This window comes from Eucalyptus grandis, chromosome 7, assembly GCF_016545825.1.
Source record: "Eucalyptus grandis isolate ANBG69807.140 chromosome 7, ASM1654582v1, whole genome shotgun sequence".
Lineage (NCBI taxonomy): Eukaryota > Viridiplantae > Streptophyta > Magnoliopsida > Myrtales > Myrtaceae > Eucalyptus > Eucalyptus grandis.
In genome coordinates this window covers 39,376,578-39,398,348 of record NC_052618.1, presented here as the reverse complement: position 1 = coordinate 39,398,348, position 21,771 = coordinate 39,376,578, and the positions used below count along the sequence as shown (strand labels likewise).

The 21,771-nt window shown below is 41.5% G+C and overlaps 1 protein-coding gene across 1 annotated transcript; it reads left to right on the top strand.

Annotated features, from left to right (window-relative positions):
* Nucleotides 1–498: 498 nt before the first annotated feature.
* On the top strand, nt 499–2,902 carry LOC120296133 (valencene synthase-like). The gene is made up of 6 exons (XM_039317798.1): nt 499–706; nt 1,044–1,226; nt 1,719–1,857; nt 1,966–2,104; nt 2,247–2,498; nt 2,606–2,902. Exons 1-6 carry the CDS (start codon nt 499–501, stop codon nt 2,900–2,902), a joined length of 1,218 nt encoding a protein of 405 aa, XP_039173732.1.
* Nucleotides 2,903–21,771: the final 18,869 nt, after the last annotated feature.

Sequence of the window (21,771 nt, the reverse complement as noted above, 5' to 3'; positions counted from 1 at the left end):
CAAATATGCTTCTGACTCCAACTCAATGGTAGCATCTAAGTTAATCTTTTTTTTTGGATTACCTTCTGAAAATTTATCTATGGTTATATCTTCTGTGAGACTGAGAGCATAGAAATAATCATATTGAATTATTGGGCAACATCCCACAGAATTTGATAAAGAAAAAGAAAAAGAAATTCCAATTTATTGGGAACTCCATGCATTTATTGGTCCTTATGGGATCCAAAATTTCTATGTGAAACTTGTGGCATGTACATATGGCTTAACAAATGAAGAAATATCTTTGCTTCAATCAGTAAAACTAGTCTTAATGGAATAATCTTCAAGTAATTTCAATTCATATTTATTGTGGTCAATCGTATCATAAGCAACATAATTCTTGCATTTTCCTCTATTTTTTAAACTTTCAATTTCATATTATTGTAGAGTTCTCAAGGTATAGCAGAGGAACAAATTGAGAGATTGAAAGGAGAAGTGAGAAAAATGTTGACAGGTGCTATGGATAAGCCTTCACAAAAGTTGAACTTGATTGATCAAATCCAACGCCTAGGACTTGCCTACCATTTTGAAATTGAGATAGATGAGCAGCTACAACAAATCCACAGAAGCTATTTTGAATCTCATCATGGCGATAATGATGACAACCTACACATGACTGCTCTTCTCTTTCGATTGTTGCGACAACAAGGTTACAATGTTCCATGCGGTATGTCATTTCAATTTCTCATTGATCGATCAATTGCAAAATTCTATTGCAAACACTAGTTTGATAGCCCATTTGATTGATTAGATTGAACTCATAATATTACTAAGATGTTTATTTTACATCCAATTTTATTTTTTTAATTCGTCAACTTTTTTCTCCGTACAATTCTCATACTTCTCAAATTTTCTCGCTTTGAGAGTTGAATAGTACTTTCTTTTGATTCCTTGGTAACGTACGTCATTTTTCCATTGTTTCCAATTTATCAAGATAGTATGCATGATGTTTTTCATGGCATCTCCTGATAGTATCTTTTTCCATGCTTCGTTTCGCTAAACAGAAATCTTTAACAAGTTCAAGGACGATGAAGGGAACTTCAGCAAATTGCTCGTTGTCGATGTGCAAGGAGTGCTGAGCTTGTTTGAAGCTTGCCATCTACGATTTCATGGTGATGATATTTTGAATGATGCACTTGCCTTTACTAAAGCTGTCCTTGAATCAACTGACAAAGGAAAAGTAAGCCGTAATCTCGATAAACAAGTGAGTCATGCCCTAAACCAGCCAATCCACAAGGGACTACCAAGGGTAGAGGCAAGGCATTACATTCAACTCTACCAAGAGGAGCCGTCACATAGTGAAGTCTTGCTCTCCTTGGCTAAACTCGATTTCAACTTATTGCAAAAGCAACACCAGAAGGAACTCAGCAAACTTACAAGGTTAACTTTGTGATAATATGTCTAAATTAGCTAGTTCTTCTAAGAACGCCAAATTGTCATGATTGATTTGTCCACTTTAAATTATCCTAAACTAAAAATCATTTTTACGTGACAATGAGTGTTCAACTCTTTGGATCATCGTTCTAAAGTTCTATCTATATATAAACTCAAAATTCTATCAATGATATGTTTGCCTTAAATAGGATTTATTGGAAATTTGTAGGTGGGGGAAGGATTTAGATGTAGAGAAGAAGTTCCCTTTTGCTAGATATAGGCTGAGGCATATTTCTGGATGTCAGGAATTTATTTTGAACCAGCATACGAAGCCACTAGAGAAATACTGACCAAAGTGAACGTGATTCTTACCATTATGGATGACTTGTATGATGGCTATGGTACATTGGAAGAACTAGAACTTTTCACCGAAGCAATTGAAAGGTATACTTGGCACTCATATGCTTTTCTCACTTTACCAAGTTTAAACTTGTTATAATTTGATCTACTGTTAATTAGGGTCAAGTGTGACAGTTTCTGACATGAATTTAGGTGGGATGTCGGTGCCAATGATCGATTGCCAGAGTACATGCAAGTGTTTTACAAGACAGTTCTAGATTTTTATGACGAAATTGGCTACGAACTAATCAAAAAAGGACAATTATACCGCATCTTCTATGCAAAAGAAGGGGTAAGCCGTTCAAGGTTATATCGACTTGCAACAAGATGTCGAGTTTTTGGATATGGATGAGAAAATGTCATATCTTTAAGTCTATTAAATACATTAAAGTTTGTATATTGACTTAGCTTTACATTTGAGAATGAAATCACAGATGAAAAACACAGTGAGAGCGTACCTTGCTGAAGCCAAATGGTTCCACCAAAACTACATACCAACGATGGAGGAATACATGCCCGTTGCATCAGTTACCATTGGTTGTGCAATGGTAATGGCGACATCGTTACTGGGAATGGGAGACATCGTAACAAAAAATGAGTTTGACTGGTTATTGTTTAGCGATCCCAAGATGGTGAAGACTTCAAATGTAGTCAGTCGGCTCATGAATGACATTGCCGGACATAAGGTAGATAAAAGCTATATTACTGAACAACATTAATTTATCCAAATCTTATCTAGTAGATTTTATCAATAGGAGAAAAAAGATAACTTCCACGAGATATCTGTTTACAGTCTGAGCAAGAGAGAGGAGATGCCGCATCTTCAGTGGAGTGTTTCATGAAACAGTATAGAGTGACGGAGGAAGAGGCCAAGGAGGTTCTCCGTAAACAAGTGGACGATGCATGGATGGACATTAACGAAGAGCTGTGCCGTCCGACCGTTGAACGTACGCTACTCCTAGTGCGAATTCTCAATTTTTCACGAACCTTCCATGTGATATACAACGATGAAAAAGATCACTACTCTCATGCTGGAACCAGGTTCAAAGAGCTTGTGACTTCTCTGCTTGTCAATCCATTGCCAGTGTGACAGCTTGGAAGAACAAGTGTACTTACCAAGCATCTTAGATTGCATAAGATATTTTCGAATCTGTTGTGTGTCCAACTTGAATTGTGTCAGCACTTGATCATTGCTCTTTTTCTGTTTGTCTTTTTTATCGATTTGAATGACTGCATCTATCTCTTATCTACAGTTAAATTCTTAGAGAGCTATTTCCGTGGCCGCATTCATCAGCTAGTCAACTTGTGTATAACTACACGTGAATAACATAATATATCTAATGGACATTTAAAAGGTGAACTTTTCTCTTCATTTGTATCTAAGCAGATCACAAGGCAGTCGTGATTTGCATAATACCGGCCAAAATAGGAAATAATTCTCTACTGATGTCAATTGATAATACACCCAGATGGACAATTCCACCGGGAACAAGCTAAAAACATCAGAATTCTTGCTATTACTTGCTAGATTCTAGCAAGGTGCAATTGAATGAGAATCTTATACGCACCCTGATCGCTAATAGTGAATTCACCTGAAGCAATCCAAGCATGACATGCTGTTAAGATTCAGGCTCTCTACCATTTGAAGAAGCGCGAGTGCAAGCACCCTTTTGTAATTACCTTGATTCAAACCAAACGAGCAATGGTAGGGCACAAGATTCGTCTCAATAGATGCTTGACTTAGCTTATCAATTGGAGTTGGAGTCCTCAAGATGAGCGCAAAACGTCAATGCGATGGCGACAACAAATGGGTTTAAACCAAACGAGCTACAGGTTTCTGCTGCAACAGGTTAATAAGTGGGAACGCTGAACTAGCGGTAGATACAATATTACACCACTGGCAACTTGCTACAATGAATCAGAGACAGCGGCATACAGCCAATTTCTTGACACCAATATCCACAATGATTAATGAGCAACAGCAGGGACTGCGGCTTTGTGGACGGACTGGTCTAGACACCAATTGAAACTCGGCGATGTCGGATCATTTTCGTTCGACCAAGCAATCTGGGAACATGGGAGAGCAGAGAACAAAACCCAGCGCTTTAAATGATGAGGGCACTCGTGAAACTAACGTGGAAATTTGGTGATCTGAAGAGGGAACAGCCGAAAAGAGAAAAGCCCCACCCCCGACCAGCCGAGGAGCAGTGGATGCTGGAATCCCTGCTCTGTTTTTCTTCTCGGTTTCTCACCCTTCTCCGTCTTTTCCTTTCTTTTTCCTCCCAATCTTCTCTTTTTTTAAAGCCGGGACAAACCAGGATAACTCTCACCACTTCTCTGTGTTTGTGTGTGTGTGTGTGTGTGTGTGTGTGTGTGTGTTCATGTGTTCTCTTTCAGTGTGTGTTGGCCATGTGAATCTCTCCTGCTCTCAGCCCAATATATGAGTGTCAACCGTATATTTTCTGATCATCCTCGTTGATGTTGTCCAGCAACACATCTTTTCGTGTTTATTTCTTTACCTTAACATCTTATCTTGTTGATGTTGTTTCATAACTGGGAACAGCGCATGCTAATCATATTGAAGCTTCGGCCAGGCAGAAAGAATGTGGCCGAGTTCACTAGAGGAGGCCCTGGTTTGGTCTTGAAAGTTCAAATGAGTTTTTCTTCTTTTTTGTCGGTCATACTCTATTTCTACTCTAACACTCACTCTCAGGCAAAACACTCTCAGACTTTTGCTCTGCCTCCTTGCAGAGTGTGAGAGTCGAAACCCACTCTTGAAACTTAATCATCTTCACCCCAACCCACCCGAAGTAGGTGAGGATTCGAACCCCCCACCTCCCCCTTCCATGTTGGAAGGGTGGCCACTGAGGCCTATGTAGCACATACACGGCGACACGAACACGCGATACGACACGAAACGACACGACACGTGACACGTCGTTCTTAAAAAGTAGAGAATTTCGACACGTTCCGACACATTAAATATTAAATAAATAGTTTTATTTTTAATTATTGATTCAAATTTATAAATAAATAAATAAAGAGTTTACAATGAATTTATATTAATAATATTAATAAATCTTACACTTTTTTTAATTTCATTATCCCAAATTTAAATTTATTTTTCGAAATCCCCCTCCCCCAAATTTACTTTTATTTTTCGAAACCACCCCCGCCCCCAAACTTTCCTCATCTCTTTTTCCCCCAAATTTTTCACTTTTTTTCCCTCCCCACGTCGTCCATTTTCCCCCACTTAGGGGGAGGTGAGGGGTTCAAATCCCCACTTTCTCAGGGGGATGGGGTGGGGACGCGTAAGTTTCAGGAGTGGGTTTCGACTCCCACGCCCTGCAAGAGGCAGGGCAAAAGTCTGAGAGTGAGTGTAAAGTAGGAATAGAGTAGGACTGACAAAAAAAAAAAAAAAAATTCATTGACAGACAGGCTGTCCTGTCACTTCCCTCCCCCAAAATACGTGATGGCCATCCTATCAAAAACCCTAGCTTTACTTTACCTCATTCTCCTTTGCTCGCCGCACGACCTTTCCTCTTCTCCTCCTCTAGATTTGTCTCCTTCCTCGCCACTTGCCGCTCGCCTCTCGCCACACGACCCACTTCTTCTTCTTGATCTCCACGTTCTCCCGGTACACGCCCTTTTTCACGTAGATCACGAACCGGCGCGTCCCGTGATCGGGCACGGCCGCGATCGCATCCTCCACCTTGGTGAAATTGCTGCTCCACCGCCGCCGGAGTTGGAGCCGGAAGATGGGTGGACCATGGTGAGGAGTCGTGTGACTAGTGAAGTGATTTGGTTGAGACTTCTAGAGATGACGCTCTTGACAATGCCGCTAGTGCCCTCAAACCCATCTCTGCATGTCTCCTGGTTTGCAAGTGCAGCACTTAGCCATGTCCTCGCCGCTCGCCGCACACGACCCCCTTCCTCGCCGCTCTTTCTCTGGCCGTCTCTCGCCGTCGCAGGCTCGCCGTCGGTCCGTCTCTGCTCCCTCGCCGTTACTTCCACCCTCCATCGTCTGCCGGACACGCGCGTCCAAACATGTCGGGCAAAGGTTGACCACGTGTCGGATTTCCGACACGCGTTGACCGTGTGTCCGAGCGTGTCCGACGCGTGTCAACGTGTCCGACACGCTCGACACGTGTCGGACACGACACGGAAGCATAGATTGAGGCAGCTCAAATGAGTTTAAGGTCTCAATTCAAGATCAGATCGCACATCGGGACAATTTAAATGAAATTCACAGCGGGGTTTATGTTTTATTTAATGCCAACATACCATTCATAAATAGAAATGTCTCTAGTATCCAGATGCAAAGAAATGCAACAATGAATAGATTTGTAGAGACATATATTGTATTCCAAAGAACATGCATATGTTTCTAGAGAAGATCTACTCTTTCAAAGCGCTTAAATATGTTTCTAGAGAAGATCCAAGCTTTCATGTCAGTGCGAGCAATCAAATTTAAGCCAACTTTTTTGGGTACTTGGATGATCGGTTTTGTTGGAATTTCTTGTTTTATCTTTGAGGGCTTAAAGGGTCACATTGACTTCCCTAATTATGGCAACCTAAAAACCGTCACTAGTTTAAGGCAATTGGATTTTCTTCGTTTGACTTTTTAATCTCTATTTCCTACCGCAAGTTTAATTTCTCCATCTTTTGGAAAAAGAATAAATACTAAAAGTGCTACTTCCATTATTATTTTATCCTTTTTTATAATAAGTAAAAGGGTGGGAAGGCATGATATTTTAAAGAAAAATAGGAAATGTATCTTCAAGGTTCATTGTCGGAATTCTTCTAACAACATGCCTACTCGAAGAAGAATATGCCGATACCATTGATGATGTAGCTGAGGTGTATCAACAAAGTGAACCGTCTAACATTATTTTTATGGCATATGGTCCATTGCGCTTTGGTGATTACTAAAGCTTAAAATGGGAATCATGAACTCGGCTTGAGCTCTCACTAGAAAACTTATCCACACCACAAGAAAAGGGCCAAGGAATCTGGGTTTTTCTTCTGGATTATTCCTCCGAGTTCTCAAAACAATAATTACAAATAACCCTATTAGTAGATTATCGCATAATGTTGGATAGGAAGTAATCTATGGATGACAAGTGACGAAGGGATTTGACAATCACTTTCGCACCTCCTCCTGGTCTAATGCATGCCCCATATTTCAGATAATGGTCACACCGTTTTCTTCTCTAATGAAATGCTATTTAAGTGATGTTTTGTCAAGTTCAACCTTTCAGATAACTTGGTGTTGCCATATGGTAAGGTCACCAAACCCTATTGCTTTTATCGGGATGCATATCGGGAGCCAATTAATAAGTCAAAAGACTCAAAACCACATTCATCAATGATAATGCTAACTCGCAAGAATATTATACCAATTGGAAAGAAAGGGAAAAGGCCATCGACAAGACAAGGCGGTCCAATGATGAGATTAGATTTTGAATTTACATCGTTCCATCTTCTTCACGGCGATGAAGATTTTTAAGTTCAGTTAAATATACTTTTTTAGGGTTTCATTGTACAATCGCTACACCAATTTAATAGGTATAAATGCACTTCTTATAACAAGCATGGAGAATTACTGCTATTTGACATTTTCTATTATTAGTTATTGTACAAGGATTTATGTTATTCACTTTTGTTTCTCAAAGAAACTAACAGGGAATGTAGCTCCAAGGAAAACTTCTCCAATATATGAATTTTAAAAATGCGTCTGAGTTCACTATGCCTATCTAGAATAGAGCTACCTAGATTTGATAGATTGAATATCTCAATTATGATGTTGGCATCTTTTCCTTTCTTTTTTTTTTCTTTTTCTTTTTTTTTTGGTGGTGTTCTCAATGCTTTTTTTAGAGCAATGAGATAGGAAAGTAATATGATGACATTATATTACACATGAAAGCTACTAATCAAATGTGACATCCTGGATTTTACAGTTCTGCTTTCAATTAAATTAATCGGGCTTTTCATCGATACGCCTATAGAGGAGTTGTTCTCAAAGCTGATCACTCCTGAGATAACTAGACTAACTAAAGAAGTCATTAAAATTTTAATACAATAGACTTAAGTATTCGACCAGGAGTCAACTACTTGACTGTGCTCATCTGCAGAGATTATTACGGCACAGATATAAGTTGATTGGAAATCATAAATAGGTCGGTTTGACTGAAATGTGTGGTTAAACGTGGGTGATTCCACCAAATTGAGAAATTCTCATCGACCGACACTAGACTGATTTATTCTATCATTTTGGTACTCTGTGTCTGTATTTGAATCCTCGAAATGTTCACCATAACCGAGAGTCGCCAATGTGTCGAAGAGATTCATTGTGGCTCGAAGAAAATCGACCACGGGTCATTTGCACTAAAAATATCTAAAAGCTACTTGGTAGCCTAGGTCACACTAAAAATGCGCAAGAGTGAAATTAACCGTGAATTTGAATCCGATTTCAGAAATTGAAAGTTTTTTCATATCACAAATCATTTTAGGAACGTCGACTCAGTCTCCGAAGATTTTTTTGCAAATCGAGACTTTTTAAGAAAAAGTCGTCTTAGGGTCGTTTTTGTTCAGAAAATGTCGATGACTGTTTTTAATCACGAAATTAGGATGCGAGGGGGATATATTAGCGAGGAAAAAATTTCAATTTGATCGATGGTATGTTGATCGAATGTTTAGAGGCCGAATTGAATTGATTTGAGAAGCTTTTGATGTCCAATTGGAGGGAAAACTTGTGAAATTCGTAGCCCCCCACCACCCATGACTTATGGACCCTTTCAAGGCTTCTAGAAGGGGCCTTGGTGACTGATTGTTGGCCTTGGAACACAACGGGTGGAGGGGAGTGGTCAAGGAGACCAAATTAGATAAGTGAAGACCAAGTGGCCCCCCTTTGTTCCCTCTTCTCCTCCCTCTCTCCCTCAGCCCGTCGATCGCCCATTCTCATTCCTCCTCCTTGTTGTTTTCGGTTATAGCAACCAACAGAAGCCAACCGAAGCCCGTCGAAGCCTGAGCGTCCACCATTGCGCCTCTTCGCCATCGTTCGCAGCCCCGCGGTCACCTCACTTGCTCGCGCCTCCAACCATGCCGTCTTGCCCAGTCGTGCGTCTAGCAGCTCACCAAGACGCCGAGGGACACTATTGGATCCCTGTTGCCACCGTCCAGCCTCTATTTAGCCACCGTGAGGACCGCCGAGCACCGCTCTAGCCCCACTGGTTCTTGTCTCGCCTAATCAGCCCCGAACCAGCCACCTTTCAACCCCCAAATAGAGAGCAAATCAGTGGGTATTCCAGCCATTGTCTTGCCCGTTTTGGAGGTGTTCCCGACCCGAAAGCGGGTCCCCCTTTGGAGTTTCTTGTCCCCCGCAGTGTCGCCATCGTTTCAAACGGAGTGATTCATTAATAATGTAAGTTTAACTCATTAATCCTCGCTTAGTAGGTTAATGACGCTTAAGGGTTGATTAGTTTAGACTAAGATTGGTTTAGTGGATAATTAGAACGGTTTAGAGAATTAGTTAATTACCGATGCATGTTAGGTGATTAGTTTTATGTAATTAGCAAGTAGATAGGTTCTAATATTTATTTAACAAGTCTCATAATTTTTCCTGGCCAGTTCCGGCTTATAATTAGGCTTTACGAGCCTAAGTATGCGTTTTTGGTATTTATTTGGCATTATTTAATTAATTTCTGTAATTATTTAATTAATTAATTATTTTCTAGAAATTAGACCGGGATAGCTGGTGACTGGAATTTTATGCTGATTTCAATGGTATGATCTGTTTATTTAATTGAGCTTTAAATTGTGTTGATTGTGTGTGATTTGCATTTTAGGATTTTATTCCTAAATTTATTTAATTTCAGTAATTAATGGAAAAATTATCGGGCGTTAGTCTACAACGCTAAAAATATATTTTGGGACTGTTGAAACTAGTGAGATGTTCAAAAGTGTGAAAATACAATATTTTGGCTAATGCCGACCGTATACCCACACACAAGTATTTTTATCGAGTATGATAAAAGTGGTAAATTGAATAGATGGTCAGGGTCGTATACTATATCAGCCTACAAGCGATATGTCAGCTTAGATTGTGAGCAGTATACCGGTACACTATATCAACTTATGGGATGTCAGTTTTGATTGCGAGCAGTATACCTTATCAGCTTAGAGGGAGCACTATTAGTATACTATATCAACCTACATGCTCTAATATGTCAGCTTAGATTGTGAGCAGTATACTATTTATCAGCTTAGTGTGAGCTATACTATCGATATATCAGCTTAGAGCCAGCAGTCCTTATATGATCGAACTTATTAAATAGTATTGATTTGGCCGACCGGAGGAAGGTCGTGATGACATGTAATCGACTGAGTCAATTGATCGATAGTTCGATCCGATTGATTGAATTGATTGGTTGATGTGATTGTGTATCTATAAGATATACTGACTTCCAGGAAGGAACAAAAGCAAAAATAAGACCTCCGACCCGCGGTTGTGCTTAGGCAGCCCTTATGGCGTATTTTCTTCATAATCGAGTCTTAAGGGGTAGAATTCGCTGAGACGCCGTCTCACCCCGTTGTGGGATAACATTTCAGGTCCTTAGATGGCACTCCTGAGTTTTTTGGATGACCTAAGAATATTATAGAGCATGCATCTTATATTCAATTGCCTATGAGTCCTAAGGGCTGGACCTATGAGTTGGTGAGGTTCACAGTCTGGGTTAGTGCGGGTCTTATCCACAAGGTGCCCCACCGATACCGATCGTGGTATCGCCATGCCCAGGATGGCCAGAGAGAGGGTCCCATACCGGAGTCTGAGATACTTGTAATGACCCTGGCCCCACTGTGTAATATTGTCCATTTTGGACACTAAGTCCTTATGACTTTAAAACGCGTTACACAGATTAAAGGGATCAAAACCTTTATAAACTAGCTTAGGACTCCCCCCTTAAGCGATGTGGGACTAGAGAGGGACCTATTCCCCTTCCCTGCGCATGTTCGGGGATCGAGGCGTGGACGCACTACCATCCCTCCTTCTCGCGCAACGTCACTTGGGCTGTCACATTCTCCATCCCTTAGGAGCAAAGCGTCCTCACTATGGCCCCACACAAAGTCGGGAGTCGGCTCTTATACCATTTGTAACGACCCGGGCCCCACTATGTAATATTGTCCGCTTTGGACACTGAGTCCTCACAGCTTTAAAATGCGTTACACAGATTAAAGGGACCCAACCCTTTATAAACTAGCCCAGGACTCTCCCCTGAGCGATGTGGGACTAGAGAGGCACCCTTTCCCCTTCCCTGCACACGTCTGGGGACCGATATGCGGATGCACCGCCATCCCTCCTCCCCACGCACCATCGCTTCGGCTATCACAATACCTATGTACATTCTGGAAGTCGCTTTTGGGAATGGCACAGCTGATCCTCCTCAAGGCTTGATAATAGATGCAGTAGACTCGACTCTTGCGATACCAGAGTCCCCAGTGCAGTCTACTGAAGACTCCAACTGGAGCGTAGAAGGAGAGATCGAGGATGATAATGACCCGAAGTAGATCGGGAACCCTCACACCTGCTTGTAGGCTTTGTTTTTGAACTGGCTTGAGTAGAACCTGACTTTAATAGTTTGTATCCTACTAAATACATTATGGTGTGCAATGTATATATGTGTGGTTACTTTAGGTTCAAATTTTATGGTCCTACTTTCCTATCACATTATTTTATTGTTTGAGGATTATTTATATTCTTTCGCATGTGTATGAAAATAAATGAGTCGGCGATATGTCCTGGGACATCGCTATTTAATTGACCAGTGAGGGATGGGCGCACGCTCAAGGATTGGGGCGTGACATCCCCGTTTAAGTGGTATCAAAGCAAAATTTAGTGATTGGAGTGATAAGGTGCAATAGGTCTTTGGGATAGTAAGTAGGAAATGCCTTTAAATTCATGCTGGTACATGTTTGTGATAGCTGTTTGGTAGAAGTGCTTGTTTGTGTGGATCACCTAGCTTCTAATCCAGTTTGGATTTGGAAGATAGGTTTAGTAGAAATTGAGCCATGAGCCATTAGGAGCAGAGGACTCCTAATAAGAGAACTTTCGGGGCCGTAATGTGGCATCCCAAAATTCAAGACAACCTCTAGATGGATTAAAGCCCATGATTAGGTAATAAAATTACCAATGGTCTATGTTTTAGCCATTGATTTTCTCTTAATACCAAGTGCTATTTAATTGTATTCATAAGTTATTAAAAAATTAGTGTCATAGGATAAATTAATGAGAAGAATTTTATTCTTGGCTATGCACCTCATAGATTTAATCCCTATAGATTAAATATTACAAGATTTTGGCCATGTGAAATTGTAAATTTGGAAGCTATAAAAGAAAAGATTAAAAGAGAATTGTTAAAAGTAAAATTGGGATTTAATTAGACTTGGGTTTAAGGCCCAATGGCATGGACCTTTGATGGGCCAAAATGGCCAGCCCATTGAAGCCCAAGGAGGAGTTGTCGCCGGCCCACTTGCTGACCCAAGCCCAGTCGAGAGATGAGGCCCATTTTTTGCATGAAGAAGATCATGTGTCTCTCCCAAATTGCCAAGTGTAGATCATGCAATTAGCAATCATTGCTAATGATGGAAGGGAAGACCAATAGGGGGGATAGTGGCCGGTTAAAGTGAGAAAGAGAGGGAGAGAGAGGGCTTCGTGCAAGCCAAGAGAGAGAGAGAGAGAGGAAGTTGCGAGAGAGAGAGGGAAACCGAGAGAGGAGGAAGAAGGAGCCGCTCGCCGTTCGTCCACCCATCGCCGTCCGTTCGCCTGTCCGTGTGCCGTCCGTGTGCCGTCGTTCGCTTGATCTTAGAGGCAAGTTAGGATCCACTTTCCACTCTTGCATGTGTGTCTTGCATGTATGTTTGGAATGGTGTTGATTTTTGGGTGATTAGGAGTGAGAAATCGAACCTAGAATGCTTTGTTTTTTAGATGGCTTGCTGTTTGCGTGTATACTGCCCGACCCAGAATATTGTAGAGGCTTGCATGCGTATTTTGAGTTCGATTTTGACTTTGACTCCTTCATAAAGGTTGTAGAAAACATCTCAAAGTATAACATACTAAAATTTGAGACGAAAAGGTTGAGTTTTAAGGGGTGAAACCCTCCTCTTACGAAGACACTAGATCTGGAACCGCTTTGTCGACCTCTTGGTGGTTTTGTGTGTTGCATGTTGCTTTTTATTGAGAATCTCACTTCGACTTCTTCATGAAAGTTGTAGAGAACATCCTAAAGACTAACATACTTAAAATTGAAGTAAAATTAACAAGTGTAGCCTAGTGAAAATTGTCCTTTGAAGACGGAAAATCTGGAAACACGGTACTGGATACCCGAGACTTATTAGGCCTATATAGTGACTATTCCTTGAGAATATCACTTATATTCCTTAATGAAAGTTGTAGGGGACCTCTTGAGGCAAAACATATCAAAATTTCAGAGGAAACTAAGAAGGATAAGTAGGCGAAATCTCGATATTTCGGAGAAAGCCACACTGGACTGTTCGGTACTAGAAACAGTAACTTCGAACGTATATAGAAAATTATCTGGAACGAATCTGGCCAAGATGTCTTCATAAAAAATCTACCTTAACGTCTTGAATATAACCTGGTAAAATTTCAGAATTTTTGGAGGTCATTAGGGTATTTTAATCGAAATATTTCAAGAACTGCGCAATCTGATTTTATCCGAATTTACATGCGGTATTTGTGCGAACTATATCTACTTGTACGAAACTCTTTTGAGCATGTGTTCTTCATGAAATTTCTATCTTTTTGTCTTGTCTATCATATGTCCTGATTTCATGATTTTTGAAAATCATATGGATATTTAATTTAAATGTTTTCTAAAATTGTGCAAGCTGGAATTTAGTTAATTTCAAAAAGGCATGATAGATGGACTATTCTAAGTTGAATAGACCCCATGGATTATAATTGTCATTTGTGGTTGTACCTTGCTGCATGTATGATGATGATTGGAAATACATATAAGAATTAAAATGATGAAATTAGTCTTGTTTGCCATCATATCATATGCCATGTTGAAATTAAGTTATAATTGAAATTGTGAACTAAGATAAGTGAGAAGGCCGTCGAAGGTGTGAGCCGACGATGCCCCGGGAGTTTCGGGATGCCTGGCTAGAAGGGTAAAGGCTGGATGCCCAATGGCCTTAAATGGCTGAATGCCGGAGGGTCCTCGGGAGTTTCGAGATGCCCGGAGCGTGGGGAGCCGGAAGCCTGGCAGGTATTGTGCCGAGGGATGCCTCATGTTGCCAGTTGGGGTACGAGATGCCTGGCAGGTATTGTGCCGGATGCTCGGCAGGTATTGTGCCGGAGGGTTCTCGCGATGCCAGGATTAGGTGCGAGTGATAAATGTGGGATGCAAACATTGGTCCCGGGAAAGAGTAATATGGCTGCCCAAAATGAAAGAATGAAATTGGGAAATTGAAATTGAATTATGCATGATGGTATATGTATGACATGATGATGGTGAGTGCATGGATGCATGATGATGATGAGTGCATGGATGCATGATGATGATGGTACATGTGATATGATGATGATGAGTGCATGGATGTATGTGCACCTATGGCATGATGATACATGTGTGTCCCGACCTCTCTTTTTTCCGTCGAGGGAAAAAGAAGAAGGTTTAGGGGTATTTGCCTAAAGAGGTGGACCAATGGCCCTAAATTAGGCGCAAGCTCTCCCAAGCCCATATCTCGCGCGACATTGGATTTTGAATTTTAGTTCTTAACAACCTATGTAATTCTAGGAGTCGCCACTAGCCTATTGGGGTGGGCTAGAAACTAATCAAGACACGGGAGTGTTGTCTCGATTCCTACGCAACCAGAGATTTCTAGGAACGGGGACTTGTTTATGCCAATGTTTTTATTAGCGCCCTTGCGGTACCACTAACTTAGAAGGTTGTTTATCTAAATGACCACACAATCTTGATTACCAATTATAATCTTTATGAAACCACTAAGTGTCCATGCAAATGTTTTTGTAGTTTTTTTTTATTTTAATGTCTAGACTAATCCTAACATAATTTAGAAGAGAAATTTACACTCAAATTAATGAAAAGCGGCGTGTAGGTAAATATCCAAGAAATTGAAATGACTTGAAAATAAATGTGGAAAAGGTAAACCCGATACAAGTCGGGCAAATAATATTACATGGCCTTGTTAACACACCCCGGGACAAGACCCCCGTGAGCAAAATAAAAATTTAAATATGCATGAAATTACTCTAGATAGTTTTAATCTACGCAAAATGGATTACTTACAAAAATCGTTATAAAATTCCAAAATAGCATTCAATTAGGAAAATGACCTTTTAAAAATAGGAAAATTTCATAGATGCCATTTTTTGCCTTAATTTGATACATCTATCATTTTTATATTTTTTTGAAATTTTTGGATTTTTGGATTTTTTATTTTTTATTTAAATAAAAATAATAATTTCCTAAACCGATATATGCTAACATTGAACAACACAGCACATGAATATCACAATAACCGGGCTCAAATCGACCATTTCAAGATCGAAACTTGATTTGCGCATTTCATTGAACACTTGGCATGCATCAAATCACCCCAAGCCAGCTTCCTCGGGCCATGTTTGCGGCCTCCAATCTCAACGCATGAGCAATATTATGTGGAACTAAAACATCAAGGTTAAACTACCACATGCAAAGAGTAAGATTAGATAAAGATCATAGCCTAAAACACACAAGAACCAAGCTGAAATCGTCCTCCAATATGCGGGTTCGAGCGAATTTTGCAAATCTGGGTTTGAACCCAAGTCAAGCAAACAGGTTGAATGCCCATATTCAAGCCCCGACACTCATCACATACGAGATCTAAGGGAAATACTACTTGATCCGAGTGAAAGTAGATAACATGAGCTTTCAAATGCAACAAACATCATAGAGAATGACCCACCGAACGACATCAAAACGACCTCTCCAAGAAGCACACATGCAACACTCTTGAAGAGATTTCAAACACTTGGAAAAATTTTAGCCTCAGAAATCAGTTTTCCGGGCTGGTTTTCCTCTTGATTTTCATGATCAAAACATGCTCAAACTCGAAAATAAGTACATCTAGGATGCTTACCTTACTTCCTAGTTTCCTTTTCAAGTGTTCTTGGCCGATGAAACCGAAAATTTTATCTTCGGGGGGCCTGTGGAAGTTGGCTTCTTCAACTGGAAATGAGATCTGCAAAAAAAAAAGAACTGACAATGAAGGTTTTCGTTGACCTCTAACATTAGACTTCAAGACGTCTTTTGTTGGAAAAATTGAACCACGCCAAACTATATGTATTCTAGTTTGGGGTAAAGGTCAATATTTTCCTCATTTATCTCTCAAATTTTTCAAAAAACACCGGCTTTTCCTCACTCGTGACCAACCAGTCTCAACACTTAAAAAAAATTTCGGACTTTCTTGGCCAGCCAGGAGGGCACTGTTTCGGGGGGCTTTAGGGGGCCTTTCCGATCTCCATTTGGGACGTACGACCTATGGTTGGAAAGATATTTGAATCAAGTTTCACTCTCTCGTTGAAGGTTTTGGCTAATTTTTGCCACAGGTGTGTGAAAATCTCACTTTTCTCTCTCCAGGTCGGTCTGGAATTTCTGGGTTCCTCTTTTCTGGAGTTGCTTCTGAGGGCTTCTTTTGGGGATCGATTCCTCCCTCTCTCCTCCCTCTCTCGTCCCTTTCTCTCATCCTCGAAAAGAACTTATTTCGTAGATCTTATCCCCTGAATTAGAGGATTTTTTGTCAGCCTTTTGTCCACCTACCAGGCCTATCAACAGGGCTACTTCACCCACTCTCTGACTTAGCCAATTTTTTTCAATTCTGCAGCTATTGAGTGTGCAGGTTTTGCTGCGATTTTCCGGTGTTGTCAGCAGCTTATCCCTGGCGAATCTTCGTACACTTGTACTACTATATACGGTCTTCCATCACGTGCAAAGATTAACCTAAATGGGCGGCTGAGTGGGATATGGTGGGGCCACCAATATAGACTTAGCAGCTCCGAATTAAGACTTAATCGTGGACTGAGATTTGGCAGCTAGTTTGGGTGCTTTAATCCATCACTTTGGCTGCAGTTTTTGATCAATTAGCAAGTTCATGTATAGTAGTTTAAGATCTCGACCAAATTTCATAATTGTGCCCACCCAATTTTGCAAAAAAGTCCCTTAAAGTTGGCCATTTTCTTGCCCGAAAATGTCAAATTCAATGCAATTAGGTCCTTTTTGCCCGATTCGATTAATTATACTTGACCCAAGTTCAATTTCAACTCAATTGGGGGCCAACATAATGATTTAATGGTTCGGGCAAAATTTTGCAAATTTTGCAAATTAGTCCCTCAACTTTTGGAAATTGCATTTTGGCCCCAACTTGCCGTTTTAATTACAATATGATCTCCTGGGCTTGGCTAGTCACATTCAGATCATCGGCCCCAACTTGCTTCTTCTTTTTTTTTTAGGAAAAATATATTCCATTAAAAACTATATTAAACACCTAGATAATCTACATGCCAGAATGAAATATTTTTAGGCAAAAATTTATGTGTCAACAATGTGACATGATGATGGTGAGTACATGGATGTATGTGCACCTATGGCATGATGGTACATGTGATATGAGGATGATGGTACATGTGATATGATGATGATGAGTGCATGGATGCATGATGATGGTGAGTGCATGGATGTATGTGCACCTATGGCATGATGGTACATGTGATATGAGGATGATGGTACATGTGACATGATGATGATGATTATATGATGATGCATGTACATGCAGTATGATGACATGTGCATGATATTGAGGTAAATTGTGCATGGATGCTTGAACGACATGTGTTATGCTATGATGTGATGATTGTATTGTATGATGCATTGAGTGGTTAATTGGTCCTTTACCTGTTGAGTGGTTGTACTCACCCCTTCGGGGACCAACATTTCAGATTAGAGAGATGCCGCTCCCTGCTGTCACGCGGGGCGTCTTTTACGACATTCCTTCAGACGTAGAGGTCGAGTGCATGGAGATCGACTATCCCACCATCCCTGGTCTTACGTTTATTCGAGTTCGTGCGATAGTGATGTATGACGTGGGCCTGGGTGAGGGCCCTGTCATTCAGGAGTTCATATCCGTTCATGTTCGTCGAGATGGAGTGATGCGTGGGATGTTGCCGCCGCCACCGCTTGATGCACCGGGATGGGTGTGAGGGCCCATGCGTGAGAAGTAGGAGCTGCAACTTTTTGGGAAATAGCCGACACTAGTTGATGGGGGATCTTGCACGATAGACATAGTGGGTTGAGTGTCTCTTTTTGGGGTTATGGCCGAGTGTAGCTAAAAATCTTGGCGTTTCTTTTGATGTATCGACCCGAGAAAAATCCATCATGAAAGTATGTAAATAAAAGTGTCTTGGCTCTACCTTTTCTTATGATGTTAGTGGTGTGTCATTGTATCATGGTTGTTGAAGGGGGAATTAGTAAGACTCAATTATGCTTCCGCAAATAAGATGCGTTGGGACCGTTTAAAAAAAAAATGCTTAGGAACTAAGGTACTTCTTTGGTAAGATGTGCCAACCTTGGGCGCTTTGGGGTGCCAAACGTAACTCGGCTTAGGACGCCGACGAGGGTCGGTACCTGAGGAGGTCAAGGTAGAGCACAGGCTGAAGCCAGCGCAAGTAGAGTAGCACCGCCTCTCGTTGGTGTTGGGGTAGCAGCCCCTTGTGATCCCAGAATGGAAGGGATCATGTAGGTGCTCGAAGCTATGAGAAATCTGATAGGGCAGCAGGCCCAAAACCATGCCACCGTTGCTGCAACCGCTGCTACTGCTGCCATTGCTGCCGCCGCTGAGGCCGCACCAGCTGTCGCACCTGTTGCTGCACCCGCTAAAGTTCAACCCGAGAATGTGGCAGTGCCAAGAGAAAGGCCGATTCATAAGCTGGTGGAGTAGTTCTTGAAGTTGAACCTACCAAGGTTCAATGGTGCAGGAGATTCAGAAGCTGCGTCTCTCTGGATCTAAGATCTCGAGAAAGCCTTTGCACTTCTGATGTGCACTGAGGTAGAAAAGGTTGTCCTTGTAGTTTACCAGCTGCAGGGTAATGCAAATACCTAGTAGAGAGCCACCAGAGATATTGTGTTCCCAGGAGGAGTAGTCCCGCTGTGGGACGGTTTCCTCGGAGCATTCAATGATCAGAACTTCTCGGGAAGCGCCCAAGAACAGAAGATGGAAGAGTTCCAGTGCCCCCGCCAAGGGGCGATGATTGTTGACCAGTATGGGGTCAAGTTCGCGGAGCTTTCTCAGTATGCTCCGAGGTTAATTGAGGATCCAGAAGTAAAAGCTCGAAGGTTCAAGAATGGCCTTTGTCATGAACTGAAGAACCACTGATATCGTTGGATCTGACAGATTATCGAGAAGTTTACCGTCGAGCCCAACTACTAGATAGGAGTCTGAATGAGCATGCAGCCTCGTCTGGATCGAGGTCCAATTCAAGTAAAGAAGGGATCTGACAAGGAAAGAGGCCCATGTCTGGAGGAAGATTTCAAGTTCTGCTCAATAGGATGGGTGGAATTGGAAAGTCGGGGCCAAGTCAGAGTGGCCCGTGTCGTCTCTATGGAAGACGACATGGTGTGAACCAGTGCCCTCGAAGATCGGGTGCTTGTTTCGAGTGTGACCAGTAGGGTCACTTAGCCAGAGATTGTCCTAGACGACCAAGAGGACAACTGTAGTTATCGCTGCCGCCACCACCACTGGGTCAAATCGGAGGGTACGTGCCTCAAAACGCACCGCAGGGTGGACAGATGAGACCCCCAACTCAGGGAACGGTTTATGCTCTCACTAGAAGTCAAGCAGAGGATGCGCCTAACGTGATTACAGGTACGGTTTCGCTGAATGACCATCCTGCTTATGCTTTATTTGATCCTAGAGCAACTCATTCTTTTTATTGCTGAGCAATTTGTTAAGCTAATAGGATTAAGTGTTGAGTTGCTGGAGTCAGTGGTTAGCATATCTACACCGTTAAAGGATAAGGTGTTGTCTATATTGAGTTGTTCTAGTTGGAAGTTAGCAATTGGTGAGCGAGAGGAGAAAATAGATTTGTTAGTCCTAGCCATGTATGACTTTGATTTGATAATTGGCATGGACTGGCTCACCAAGCAACAAGCTAAGATGGACTGTTATCGTAAGGCGATTCAATTTAATCCGTTAGAGGGTGGAAGTTTCGAGTTCGTTAGAAGTCGAGGAAGACCCTCGATTACATTGATCTCATCGCTGGAAGCAACCTGTTTGTTAGATGAGGGTTGTCAGAGTTACCTAGCAATTGTTGTAGATACAACAGTTGAGGAGCTGAAGATGGAAGATTTTGCTGTGGTGCAAGAATTTCCAGATGTCTTTCCAAAGAAATTGCCTGGATTACCGCCGGAGAGAGAAATTGAGTTTGTGATCGAGTTAGCGCTCGAGACAAAGCCAATCTCTAAGGCTCCTTACCGAATGGCGTTATCTGAGTTAAAGGAACTGAATGTGCAGATGCAGAAGTTATTGGATAAAAGATTCATTCATCCGAGTGCATCACCTTGGAGAGCACCAGTTCTATTCGTGAAGAAGAAAGATGGTTCATTGCGCCTATGCATCGACTATCGCCAACTCAATCAAGTGACGATCAAGAACAAGTATCCACTCCTGAGGATCGATGACTTGTTTGATCGCTTGCAAGGGACGTTGATATTTTCAAAGATCAATTTGAGGATAGGATATCATCAGCTGAGGATCAGGAAGGAAGACATTTCGAAGTCAGCATTTCGTACTCAGTACGGTCATTATGAGTCTACTGTGATGCCGTTTGGGTTGACGAATGCTCCAGCTGCCTTTATGGATTTGATGAACAGAGTGTTCAAGGAAAATCTGGATCAGTTTGTTATAGTGTTCATCGATGATATTCTGGTGTATTCGAGAAGTAAGGAAGAGCATGAGAGTCATCTGAGGATGGTACTGCAAACTTTGAGAGTTCATTAGCTGTACGCAAAGTTCAGCAAGTGCAAGTTTTGGTTGACTTATGTTGCTTTCTTAGATCACGTGATTTCAGCGAAGGAATCTCCTTGGACCCATCCAAGATTGAAGCAGTAATCAACTGGTCAAGACCGACTACCGTGACAGAGATCATAAGTTTTATGGGTTTGGCAGGTTATTACAAACGGTTCGTAGAAGGGTTTTCAGCTTTAGCATCGTCGTTGACTAAACTCCAGAAGAAAGAAGAGAAGTTCGTGTGGACAGATAAGTGCGAGCATCGTTTCCAAAAGCTTAAGCGAAAGCTAACTACCGCACCTGTGCTGACCATTCCATCTAGTCTTGGAGGATATGAAATCTACAGTAATGCGTCGTTCAGAAGACTGGGTTGCATGTTAATGCAACATGGTAGTGTGGTTGCATACGCCTCTCGTCAGTTGAGGCCTCATTAACAAAACTACCCAACGCATGACTTGGAACTTGCAGCCATTATTTTTGTGCTGAAGATTTGGAGGCATTATCTGTGTGGAGAAAGATTCTAAATCTTCACGGACCATCAAAATCTCAAGTACCTATTCTCTTAGAAGGAATTGAATATGAGACAGTGCCGATGGATGGAGCTTCTGAAGGATTATGACTGTAATATCCTATATCACCCTGGGAAGGTGAACAAGGTCGCTAATGCTTTGAGTCGAAAATCTGTAGTCGCTCTCTACTGATTAAATAGTGGAATTTGATAGAGAGAGCTCAAGATTCGATGTTCATGTTTGAGGTAAGCCATCTTTCAAATCTTATGGCCACCCTCAGAATTGAGCCGAATGTGCAAATCAGGATCAAGTTACTTCAGCGGACAGACCCGGATGTTCAAAAGATTTTGCAAGAGGATACTGA

Excerpts from the sequence above, each read along its gene's own strand:
- LOC120296133 (XM_039317798.1), top strand. The coding sequence starts at position 499 with ATGGATAAGCCTTCACAAAAGTTGAACTTGATTGATCAAATCCAACGC. Across the intron at positions 1,227-1,718 it reads TGACAAAGGAAAAGTAAGCC|GAATTTATTTTGAACCAGCA; the intron begins GTAATCTCGATA and ends TCTGGATGTCAG. Across the intron at positions 2,105-2,246 it reads TCTTCTATGCAAAAGAAGGG|ATGAAAAACACAGTGAGAGC; the intron begins GTAAGCCGTTCA and ends ATGAAATCACAG.